This window comes from Sphaerodactylus townsendi, linkage group LG02 (genome assembly GCF_021028975.2).
Source record: "Sphaerodactylus townsendi isolate TG3544 linkage group LG02, MPM_Stown_v2.3, whole genome shotgun sequence".
NCBI classification, from domain to species: Eukaryota; Metazoa; Chordata; class Lepidosauria; order Squamata; family Sphaerodactylidae; genus Sphaerodactylus; species Sphaerodactylus townsendi.
In genome coordinates, this window is record NC_059426.1 from 82,423,066 (window position 1) to 82,435,136 (window position 12,071).

The window sequence follows — 12,071 nt, forward strand, 5'->3', positions numbered from 1 at the left end:
GATAGATTTGATTTCTGAATGTGCTCTAGCAACATCCCTAAGCAGTACCCAATGTCTTTTGTTGATTCCCCATTTCAGGGGAAAGACTTGCTTTCTAATAAGCAAGGACTTTTTTCTCTGGTTCTAGTACTTAATATAATTTAAATGTGAGAACTATTTTGGGTTTTATTTCATAATTTTAGTCTATATAATGGTAGCCCGAAAGATGCCTTTGAAAAGGAAAAGTCTTGTAGAGAGGGAGGTAATTGAGGTAATTTTCCTCACTGCAAATCACTCATTAGGCGTCTTTTTTGCCCAGGAGGTTTCAAAATGTGTGATTTCCCACCAAAAAAAGGATGGCCTGGCTACAGTTACAAACAGTTACATGTGTTGTGTGGTTTGGCCTAAAGTTGTGGTGAAGGGGCCCCTCTGAAAAGCCCAGATAAAAACTCAGGATAATAGGATGGGAGCCTTCAAGACAATAAACAGGCTGTCTTTGGATCATCCATAGTGCTAGAGGAATTATCTCTAAATGTGTTGGCATTAGTTCTCCAGTTGCCTGATAAAGATTATGTTGAGAGAGCATACTGCTAAGAGCCCTTTTCCCCTGCCTGCACTGAAATATGGCCTGACATTCAAAACCAGGGGTCTGCTTTTACCAGGTATTCCTTTATAAAAGAGATCCTAATCTCAACAAGATAAACTGCTTAAATAAAAGTTGGTGAAAGAACAGGCTGAATAGCAGATTATGCTCTGACTATTTTAAAATACTCTGCGTTAGGACAATTCTGTATTTGTATCCTAAAGGAAGAAAATAAAGACCACTGAGGTTTTTAGATATTTTCAGTGATTTCCTGGCCATGAATTGTGTTTATTTTTATTTTATTTCCATTTTTTATAGTCTACCTTTCTCACTGAGACTTAAGGTGGATTACACTGTGTAAATCAATATAATCAACAGGATGGAACATCCAATAAACAATGCAATAGGATTTGGATTGCAGAAATTTGAAACCAAGCAGAAATTTGAAACAGTGCTGAAACAAAACATAACCATTAACAGTGTAGAAATTACATGATAGGATCATACTTAAAGTAGTAGACAGTACATACTGTATACACTGGCATAGGCCATAGTGTCTATCCCTTTACCAAAGCATCTTTTTGAAACTGAATCATTTAGGGCCACTCCCCACTTACCTCGTCTGAGTGCAACCCCGCAGCGACCCCTCGTAGAAAAGCCTCCGTGGCTTTTGACAACAGAGACATTTGTTCCCCACTCATTTTCCATTCAGGAAATAGCGCGGGGTTCCACATCAAGAGTCAAAGAGGCAATTGAGCGTTCTGATTGGCTGGCACGCGTGTGCATCATTTACATATGGGAGTTGCAGCCAGCCAAAGGCAGGGCGCCATTTTGATTGGCTGACCCGAAAAGTTCGTTTGGATAAGCTGAACGCATTGTTTTGAGACGTCTGCACATGCTGACGTCACTACCTGTTGCAAATTGCTTGGGCAGAAAAATGAAAGTAAATATCGGTTTCGGTTTACACCGCCGACAACCCTGTGCTCAGCGGCACTTTGCCAAGCTGCAAAACAGTGGAGCTCGAGCAAAAAAGAGCAATGTTGGGACGTCTTGTTGTGCACACGTCTCAATTTCCGAGCACTTTCTGAAAGGGCACCCTCCCTAAACAAAATGGCGGTTCCTGTTTCCTGATTGGCCGGAAGCTGCGCGTCAGAACGAATCAGCCGCGCGTAAACAGCCGGGGTTCCCCACCCCCCTGCAGCACCTGCGGGGGTTTTGAAAATGTTGCTCTTTTCAGAGGACCTAATTTGCCGTGCGACAAGGAGGTGGGAGAGCGGCAAATTAAGGGCAGCTGCGCAGTGGGCGCTGGTGATGTGGGGAACGTCCATCCTCCTCGTGTCTTTTAAAGAGGTGACCCCGCGGCTTATGGTGAGTGGGGAGTGGCCCTTAGTTTTGTGTCATTTGTAGAAAACCAGGATACTTCATCAGACATGCCATTTCATAACGTGGCAACCACAACAGAGAATGCACATGTATGAATTGTTGATTTTGCCCATTTGTAGTGTGGCACGTGCAGAAAGCTCTGTTCAGATGGTTGAAGCTGTCATAGCAGATCATAGGGCAGTGATGGCAAACCTTTTTGAGACCGAGTGCCCAAACTGCAACCCAAAACCCACTTATTTATCGCAAAGTGCCAACATGGCAATTTAACCTGAATACTGAGGTTTTAGTATAGAAAAAAATGGTTGGCTCCAAGGTGCACGTTACTCGGGAGTAAACTTGGTGGTAGTCAGTGACTTTGCTTTGAAGCAACTGTGCAATGCTTCTAACGGGTGAATCATGGCCCTCGGAGGGTTTACTCAGAAGCAAACCCTGTTGCCAGCAACTGAGCTTACTCCCAGGTAAAGGATTACGCTTTCGTTCTTCCCATGAAAATCAGTAGGGTTTACCAACGCTTAACAGGGTTACCTACACTGCTTCCCCAAAACTAGGTCTCAGGTTAAATGCTAATAATCTCCCTGAAATCATAACACTGTTATCACATGACGAACTCTGTGCACACGTGCACACAGAGAGGGCTCTGAGTGCCACCTCTGGCACCCGTGCCATAGGTTCGCCACCACTGTCATAGGGGGAGAAACTGTCCTGCAGGTAGGGGAGACCAAGGCCCTGAAACAGATGGATTATCAAAAGATGTCCTGGAGTTGATCTGCTAAAACTCTCTCAATCATTTTGCCTAGAAATGGTAGACTAGAAACTGAGTGATAACTGGTCACATAATTTTTCTGTAGGGATGGTTTTGTTAAGTAGTAGGAAGATATAATTGCCTCTTTTAGTGGAAGAAGGAAAGTGCTCTTAGTGACTGGTTTATAATAGACAATGATAGGACGATCCAATTGTCTTATGACAGACACAGAAGGTTCATTGATGTGGCCAGTGGTGGGATTCAAATAATTTAACAACTGGTTCCGGTGGTAGAATTCAAATAATTTAACAACTAGTTGTTTACAAGCACCATTTTAACAACTGGTTCTGCCGAAGGTGCAAACCTGCTGAATCCCACCAATGGATGTGGCCCTTACATGATTTTACCAGCCAGGATGGTCAAGAATCCAGGATACAAGTAGTGTTCTTCACAGATCCCAGGATCTTGTCAGTATCCATCACAGAAACTGCATCAATAAGCTCCATAAATAGACCTGGTGATGTATTAGGCATTTCTTTTGACTGACCTCTGTTAAAACCTAAATCCAGATCAGAGCATACTTTGCAGAAGTATCCCATCAAATTGTTTATTCCTGAAACAATAAAGTTTCAGTCAGCAAATGCAGAGCTACAGTGAACAATAGGGGTGGCGTTGAACTAGCTGGTGCAATGGTAACAGAGGGCAATTCCCCACTGCAGAGTCGACCTAGGTTCGACACGGTTCCTTTAACTGGTACTGACATAGGGTCGACTCTCGTCACTCCCCATAGCAACTGAGTTCAACTGGAACCGAGCTCAGAGGGCAGGATCATCTTCGGTACCTCCTTCGCTCCTCATTCCCGATTGGCTCTTGTTTTATGGTGGGAAATGTGAGCGTGTGTCCTTTCTTTTTTAGTTTTTATACGTCGCAGCTACGTAGAATTGGCGCCAAAATGTAGATATGTAGATTTAACTACTTAGACCATGGTCGCATCATTGTAGCTTTGAAAATAGCAGTTAACATTTTTAAAAAGGTGTGCTTTTCCCTCCACAACTCTGCACGTGCCCAAAACACAGCTCTTGATTGGCTGAAAGGGAGAGTCGCCACCGACAATTCCCCACTGTCTAGCTTCCAACTGAGTTTGACCTAGGTTCAGGGAAAAAGCTGTACCTCAGAATTGTAATAAAAAATTCCAGTTCTGAGGGGGGCAGAACTGAAACGAACCCAGGTTGAACTCAGCGGCAGTGGGGAGTTGCTGGGATGAACCTAGGTTGAACCTAAGTCAACTCTGCCAGTGAGGAATTGCCCAGAGAATATTTTTTTCTGGCTGCCACTGCAACCTCATAAGTCTTCCAGTGGACTCATATACATGTAAAATGATCTCTGAGATTTAGCACAAATACTGTCTTGATCATTTGTATTATTTGTTTGTGTGGGTGGAGGTGGGTTGTTTGTTTCATGTTATAAATGCCTAAAGTGTACAGGCAAACAGTAAATAAGGTTACTTGGTGGAATATGAGTATACAGTATACAGAATGAGCATATTAGATCCTGTGGATGATAGTGGTTGGATGGCAGCTCTGATCTCATAAACCTTGTTTTTAGAAGACACATGCACACACATAGATATATACACATGTGTTTGCACCACTTTTTTAAAAGGGCAAAGCCTCCATCTGACATAAGAGCCAAAAATGTTAGTTTACCCAGTGTTTGATTACTTGATACATGTATGTATTTTGCACCTTGTTCTGAGTGTCAGTCAGAGTTTACATCTCAGAAAAAGGGCCCCAAATTATCTCTTCTCCTAAACTTTCTGTTATATCTTACTGAACCAATTTAAGCCAGCCTCTCCCACAAATAATTATTCTTAAAGGCACATATCTTAAAGGCACTTATTCTTAAAGGCACATATCTCATTACATCTGGTAGTCAAAATTGCTGGCTTAGCCTTTACATTGCACTTTTATCTATATTACTGTTCCAAAAATAATCCCCCCTCATGAAAGAGCAAAGCAATTCTCTGGATCACATGCTGCCAAAGAAGGGGACACTGTACTATAGCCGATATTCTCTCCCCCCTCCACACACACCCCACTTCCTGCTACTGCCGGAGGACACAGAGACTTGTTATTTTCAAGCACTCTCTGTTCTTATTATGTTGATTTCTTAATATATAAGTATGAGAAGGTGGAGGCCGGTGTGTTTTGGTTAAGCTCGTATGAGTGAGCTTCTTTTCTGTGAGCAAGCTACATGGAAGGGGGTGGAGTGAAAAAGAAGGCATGCAGTGCAAGAGAGTGGAAAAGGTGGAGCTAAACAGGCAGCCCACAGGTGGAGGTAAAATGTTCAGGGCAAAGCTGTGCTGCACTGCTCACTGGCAAATCTGTCTGCTCTGGCGGTGGAGCAAAATTGTGCTACAAGTGAGTTCATTTGCCACAAAGAGAATGGAAAGTGGAAGTTGGACTTGAGGAAATACATCCACACAAGAAATCTTGCTGTGACATACATTCACTCCCACCACACAGCGGGCACTTTGTGCATAATTGGTTAGAATTCTCTGCTATCAAACTTTTTAGAGCGCTTAAATTTTCGTACAGCCCATTTTTTTAGGGTTATTGGGCAAGTGGAGGAGCCATGGGGCCACATTAGCACATTTACCCCCTCCGCTGGCATAAGGGCTACTCCTGTCAGAAGGCTGGCATAAGTCCATTTAGTTCATGTGGGAATTTCAATGACAGGGAAGATTCTGCCGCCCCATGCCACCTGAAAGCCATCTGGAGGTGGCACAGCATTGTGGCTTTGGTACCATCTCCAGCCGCCGGGAACTTATGGGTTGGACTTCCCACTGCATAGTCAGATACTGGTTAATATTTTCATATATTTACTATAAAATGTTAACACTTTAATGCTGAGGTTTGTCAAAAAATGTTTGTTTGAGACTGAAATTCTGATTACAGCTTTTAATTGTTAGAAGCTGTTAATTGTTGGTGTTAAAACAATTTAATTTTATAGGTAATATTGTTTGTTAATCTCACGCAAGCAAAGAGTTCCTAGATGGAAATCTATTTTTTATAAATATCTGTAATCTAGTGGCCAAGTTCCAACAAAGGTTCACAAAAAGAAAGTAACGTAGCATTCATAGAATTCAATACGTTTACTCTGATTTCAGTATACTGCAGTTACTCATTTCCTGTTATATAATATCTGAAGATGCAACTTAATCCACTTCAGCCCAACATATGTAAAATACAGCTCAGTAAATAGAAGCTCCATAATTAGTACCTTACTGGGAGTGACAGGATGTGTGAAAAGATTAGACTAACCTTGAACTACAGCAAATTCTATACCAGAATTCTCATGAGACCAAATGGTGAAAGATTTAATTAGGCTTAAATGTACTAGCGAAATGGCTTAATGTCGGTGTTCCAGATCTCTTCCACCAGATTTTGTTACAAGGGAAGGTTTTCACTCTATGCACAGAAAATATATACCAGCTCAATTTCTACATATTTATCATTGAAATCTGGTTCTCTAGAGGTAAAATTACAATGTGAATAAGTATTATTACTTTCTTTTTTAATTATATCACATGATTTCTGCTAGAGTGGACTGAATCCAACTACAGTAAAAACAACAATAACAGTGAAACTCTGTATGCAATTGTATTTTAGCAGTTTTCAACCACACTAAATGGTCAGTGGAAGTAAACATTTTAAAAATGGGACCAGCCAAAAAAATTAAGCCAAAGGTCAAACCAAATGAGACGATGTGGCATGTCCACAAATTCATCTGCAGTGTGTTTTCTTGCTAACAACAGCTGGGTTGATGGGTGGGTGGGGGGTCAAATTGGGGCTAAAAGGGGAGAGAGTGACTTTTTCTCACCCTGATAATTCAGCATCAGATGGTTCATTAAAACAGTTACTTGCCTCTACATAGGCAACATATATTACTCCTAAGCAGGGCCAATAGCAGTTTGGAAAAGAATGAGCCCCTCTGTGCATTGCTGCCTTAATACCAGTTGAGTATCCTACTGCTGCTAGTCTGCAATTCATGCTGCAGCTTTCGCATATGTTACAGCATTTCATCTGGTTTGACCCCAAGTTAAACGGCTGGCAGGTGAAAGAATATTTTTCACAATTTTGGTTTTGCCTGACTGTTTTGTAAAGTTAAAAATGGTGGTCGGATAGGATTGTGGAAAATACTCTATTAAGTGTAATTGCCAATCCGGTTACTGATAAAGATGGTATATGCACATTTCCTTAAGGAAATTTTCTTTCTGCATCTCCTTAAGGAAATGGGGGAGAGCATTCTACAGGAGTTAGCATCCTTTGGCATACTCAGAACTCAAGCTGTTAAGGGTGTGAATAATTAAAAATAGCACTTGGACTTCCACCAAAAAGTGAATCGGGCCCAGACAAACAATATCTAAGAATGAAAGTAATCTGGTATGGACAAGTACTGAGCACAAGTACGAAAATGATTGAAGCAGTACCTCCCAACTTCTGTAACGAATTCTACCCCCAGCAAAATGAGGCAGTACCAGCAAGAAATTTAAGGTACTTTCACCTTTGATGGCAAGCAAATTCACTTGTGTTCTGTGCTTTCATTCAGTCTTAGCTCTGAAATCCACATGACAGCAAAAAGAGAGAGCAGATTTATTTATTAGCTTCATGTATATACTGCCTTTTTCACAGAGACAATATACATTTGGTAACCTACATTAATCATTGTGTTCACAGCTATTCATTTCTCTGTTGATGTTAAAATGGCCTCAAAATTAATTTGTCTTACAAATATTATGGTCTGGATCATGAGTAAAGGTAGCAGAAGCCATTTCTATCACATTTTACTTATACATCAGTATCAGTACAACATATCTACCATTTCAAGTTACTGAATATGAAATCAGATTGTGAAATGTCCTTAAAAACCAAATGATTCATATTCAATTTAATAGCTAAACAATTTATATAAAGTTGGAAAAGCCTTCAAAGGTGATTATTAACAAGAGAAACCAAGTAAACCCCCCCCCCCCAAAGAGAGACAGTAAAGTCATATGTAAAATCAGGAAATGTGTTCTGTTTGATTAACACATGCTATTCTTCAGACGCTACAGATCAATCAAAGGCAGGAAGTTCAAGCTAAGTGTGGGATTGATATTTGGTATATAGTGGTAGGTATGACAAATTGGTGGTGTAACATGGCACTGAAAAGTATCAGATATCTCCTGTTTAATTTACAGGAATCTGCAGTGTCCTCAAAGTGTATTCCAGCATAAATTTTCATGAATTAGAACATACTTCTTCCCATGCTGTTTGAATCTTCTTTTCATTGAAGGAGTTGGCTTCAGTCTGTGCATGCTTTATAGGGTGCATGGGGTATGTGCTGTTTTCTCAGCTCCACATGCAGGGGCGAAGCGAGCTGGAACTGCGCCCAGGGCACATGCGCGCCATGCACCCCTGCTGCAGCACTGCCATGCCCTGATCATGCCCCGGGCACACCCCCACCTTCCTGCCCCGTTGGCACTATGCCACTGTCCACATGTTAACTATGTATCTATAGCATTGATACAGTGTGGTCTATAATAGGTCTAATGTAGTGTCGATACATTAATTGCTTGTGCTTCCTTTTCCCAGACCTTCTGGTTAAGGAACCTATGGCACTTATCTTCACAGTTTATCCTTGCCCTGTTTGAAAGCTGCTGGCAGCAGCTATGAAAGAAAATCTTGTCATGAGTGACACTGCTCCCATTATATTCAACAGGAAGATCATTTAACTTTGGTTATAGCTGGCATGTGTATAAATGTTTGCAAGATCAAGACTTGTGTTAAGCAAACATTTTTATGACTGCTTACGATCATTGTGGCTTTATATCTGGATAATATTGTCTTGTTTTCTAGTTTTGTCGGGCTTTGTTCATTGCATTAGATTAGGGACAATAAAGTGATTATGTGCTTACATGAAAGAATGAGCAAAGAGCAGTTTAATTTAAGAGGCAACTTCTCCTTTCTTCTACCTGTTGCAGTTCACATTTACAGAGACTGAAAATCGTCCATTGTTGCAAATGAATTGGTGGCCTTGGTCTAGGAATTATAAACTTTTCAGCCTAAGGGATACCCCTTCCCCCCAAAAAAAGACTTTGTTTTCCTCTCTAAATTGAGAACTAAAAACTCCTTCAAACAAACTTCTGTATACAAACAGAACTGCCATCCCTGTAACTGTTCAATAGGTACAGCTGCACTCTTTTGCTAGGATTAAAATTACTCTAGTGAAGCTATTAATTATTGCCTAGAATGAACAGAAAATCTTGCTCAATGTCCATTCAGCCATATTCATACTCAGATGCGGCACAAGAGCTGTTGCTGGAATTAAAAACAATAACTTTATGTCTGAGCTGAGGAGATGCCACAAGGTGTACAAAGTCTTTAAAGCACTTGGTCTACAATCCATATTATTCAAGCAAGCAAGCCTTTATTGGCATTGACAACAGTATAACAATAGTAAAAAAACTGATTAAAAACATATACAGTGCAGGAAATAAATGTTAAGTGGACGGAAATCTACTGGCATTTAGTAATTTCCAGGAGAAAGTCTGCCACCATATTATTCAAGGTACATCCCTTGGACTGAAACAGGTCTTATTTCTGAGTAGAACTGCTTAGGATAAGGGTTGGAAATTTGGGTAGCCCAAATCATGTAATATGCCCAAATCGGGACTGATTCAGGCATATTTGGGCCATTTTCAACCCAAATGCAGCAGCCCCAAATACGAGCTGATCCGAATACAAAGAATACAAAGTATTTGGATCGGCTTGTATTGATATTCGGAATTTGGTGGCATTCAAGGATCATTTAAAGGGAGTTGGTGGTGGTTGTGATGGTGGTGGATTCTTTAGTTGTTTTTTCTTCTTTCTTTAAACAATGTTTGAAGAAAGAAAAACTAAAGGATACACACACACACACACACACATCCAGGATTCGGCGGCATTCGGGGATCATTTAAAGGGATTTTGAACTCCCTTTAAACGATCCTTGAATGCTGCCAAATCCCAGGGGTGGTGCTAGTGGATTCTTTAGTTTGTTTTTCCTTTCTTTAAACAATTTTTAAGAAAGGGAAAAAAACTAAAAGAATCCACCCTCCAGAAAATCCCCCCAATACTTACTTTGGGGTGCCTGTCAGGGGAACAGTGTTTAAGCTAGCAGCACCAAAATTGCAGGGTATCTTCAGGAGGCTCTCTTGATGATACCACTCAAGATTGGTGAAGCTTGGTTCAAGGGGTCCAATTTTATGTACCCTCAAAGGGTAGTCCCACCTCCTATTAACTCCCATTGGAAACAATGGGGGATGGGGCACCCCCTTTGAGGGCCAGTAAAATTGTACCCCCTGAACCAAGCTTTACCAAACATGGGTGGTATCATCAGGAAAGTCTCCTGAAGATAACCTGCAATTTTGGTGCCGCCAGCTTAAAAAATGCACCTTGACAAGACAAAAACCTAAAAAACACCAAAAATAGAAAAAATTAAGACGGACCCAAATTGTTCGGGATATCCAAATATATTTGGGTGTACCAAATATGGTATTTAGATTATTTGGGTATATCAATAATTTTATACCCAAAGAAAGCCAAATCTGAATTTTACCAAATCTGTAGGCTTCCCTCTGTGATACACCTCTGAAGATGCCAGCCACAGATACAGGCAAAATGTTAGGAACAAGATCCACCAGACCACAGCCACACCGCCCGGAAAACCCACCAGAACCAGTTGAATCCGGCCGTGAAAGCCTTCGACAATTCGACTTACTTAGGATAGCTTCCTTATTTTTATTTGACCAAATAAACACTGAAATATGATACCCTAGTTGATTTTTAATGTTCTGTTTTTGTTCTGTTACTAAAGACTAATAAACAGTTACCACCTCAAACTCTTTTTTATAGAAAGCCGCCTGATTTTAATTTGAATAGTTCTGTGTAGCATTCTTACCCTATGCTTCTGCACTAATTTTGCAACAAGCATTCTCAAAGTAGTTTTTTTGTTTTTCATAATTATTCTTTTTTAAAAAAAAATCTCTTATCAAATATTTGGCATTCTAAGACTCCTTTTCCAGTGTACTCAGATTCCAATTAAATCAGTTTGGCCTTATGTTAATTTGCCTTTCACTTGCTGATATGCTTCTTCATGATTGCATATGTAAATGCTGTATTGCCTTTCAGGTGATCATGCAATCAACCAGACTAATATATATTTTGGGAAAATAAGGAAAGGAAACTTTTTAGAACTTGAGACTCTCCCTCTCCTCTTTTTGCAGGGTGTTTGTTCCATCTAAAATGCAAGGGTACTTGTTTTCCAGAATACTTTTTATCAGCAAGTATTGATATCTGAAACTTATATCTGTCAACATAAATGACTGTGATGTTTGAGGGAAAGAGGTTGGGAAAAGGCTGATTCATTTGATGCAGAGCAGGTTTCATACACCTCCTGCAGTTTAATGCTATGCAAGGCATTACATCCTAGCATAAATTGTAGAGATAAAACTTTGGATTTTACTAGCTTTGTCCTTTGTCACAATAATAGTAGCATATCCACAGGAAGAATTGTTACCCTTCTGTAAACATTCACTTGTTATCAAAGCACTTACTGAGGGTCATTATCATTAGTACTTGGGCAGAGATGCTCTTTTTCACCTGTTGTGCCCTTCTCATTTTTCCCACAGTTTGCGAGAGCATCACCGTTCAGCCATTAAGGTGATACGTCGGATCCAGTATTTTGTGGCAAAAAAGAAATTTCAGGTGAGTCGATGAATAGAGAGCTGCTTTTTCTAAATAAACCCTTTTATTCTTCTGGCTTATTGTTTCTTTTATGAGCTTAAGAAAGACCCAGGCAATTCATTTTAGTAATGGTGAGTTACACCCACTATTCTCTTCCTTCTTGAATGGAGTGGTTGTTTAGCAGCAGGTTAGTCAACTGTGGATGCAATGGGAACAGGCTAAGCTCCTGAAATGCAGCATGAATTAAAATGTTATTTTCTGCTAATGGACTTGACCTTTCACCTTTTGCTATCTTTGTCTACTTGCAATGCAAACATTCTCATATGTCTTCATTAATTCTGAATTGTATATAATTGTCAGACTGACTCAGTGGACCTAGAGATTAGAACAGTACCTCAACCTTGTTTCTGCCATACTTGTTGAGATGCTGATAAGAAACTGGGATAGAAATTCACTAGTACACTGGTGGTTTTCTGCCATTTCTTCTACTCTCATTGATAGGAAATCTGTAGTTTGGAATCTACTATTCAGGACATTTCCTGTATCATTTTCACTGGATTCTAGTATCTCAGTAGGCTGTGTTCCAGTGAAAACAAGATCAGTTCTTAAGTGGTAA

General features: G+C 40.3%; 1 protein-coding gene across 1 annotated transcript in view; it reads left to right on the forward strand.

The window, feature by feature from the left end:
* Positions 1–12,071, forward strand: part of KCNQ1 (potassium voltage-gated channel subfamily Q member 1) — a 363,013-nt gene that overhangs the window by 236,115 nt on the left and 114,827 nt on the right. The window contains exon 13 of the mRNA XM_048486744.1: positions 11,401–11,476. Within this exon, the coding sequence (XP_048342701.1) occupies positions 11,401–11,476 (76 nt within the window). The remainder of the gene's footprint in view (positions 1–11,400; positions 11,477–12,071) is intronic.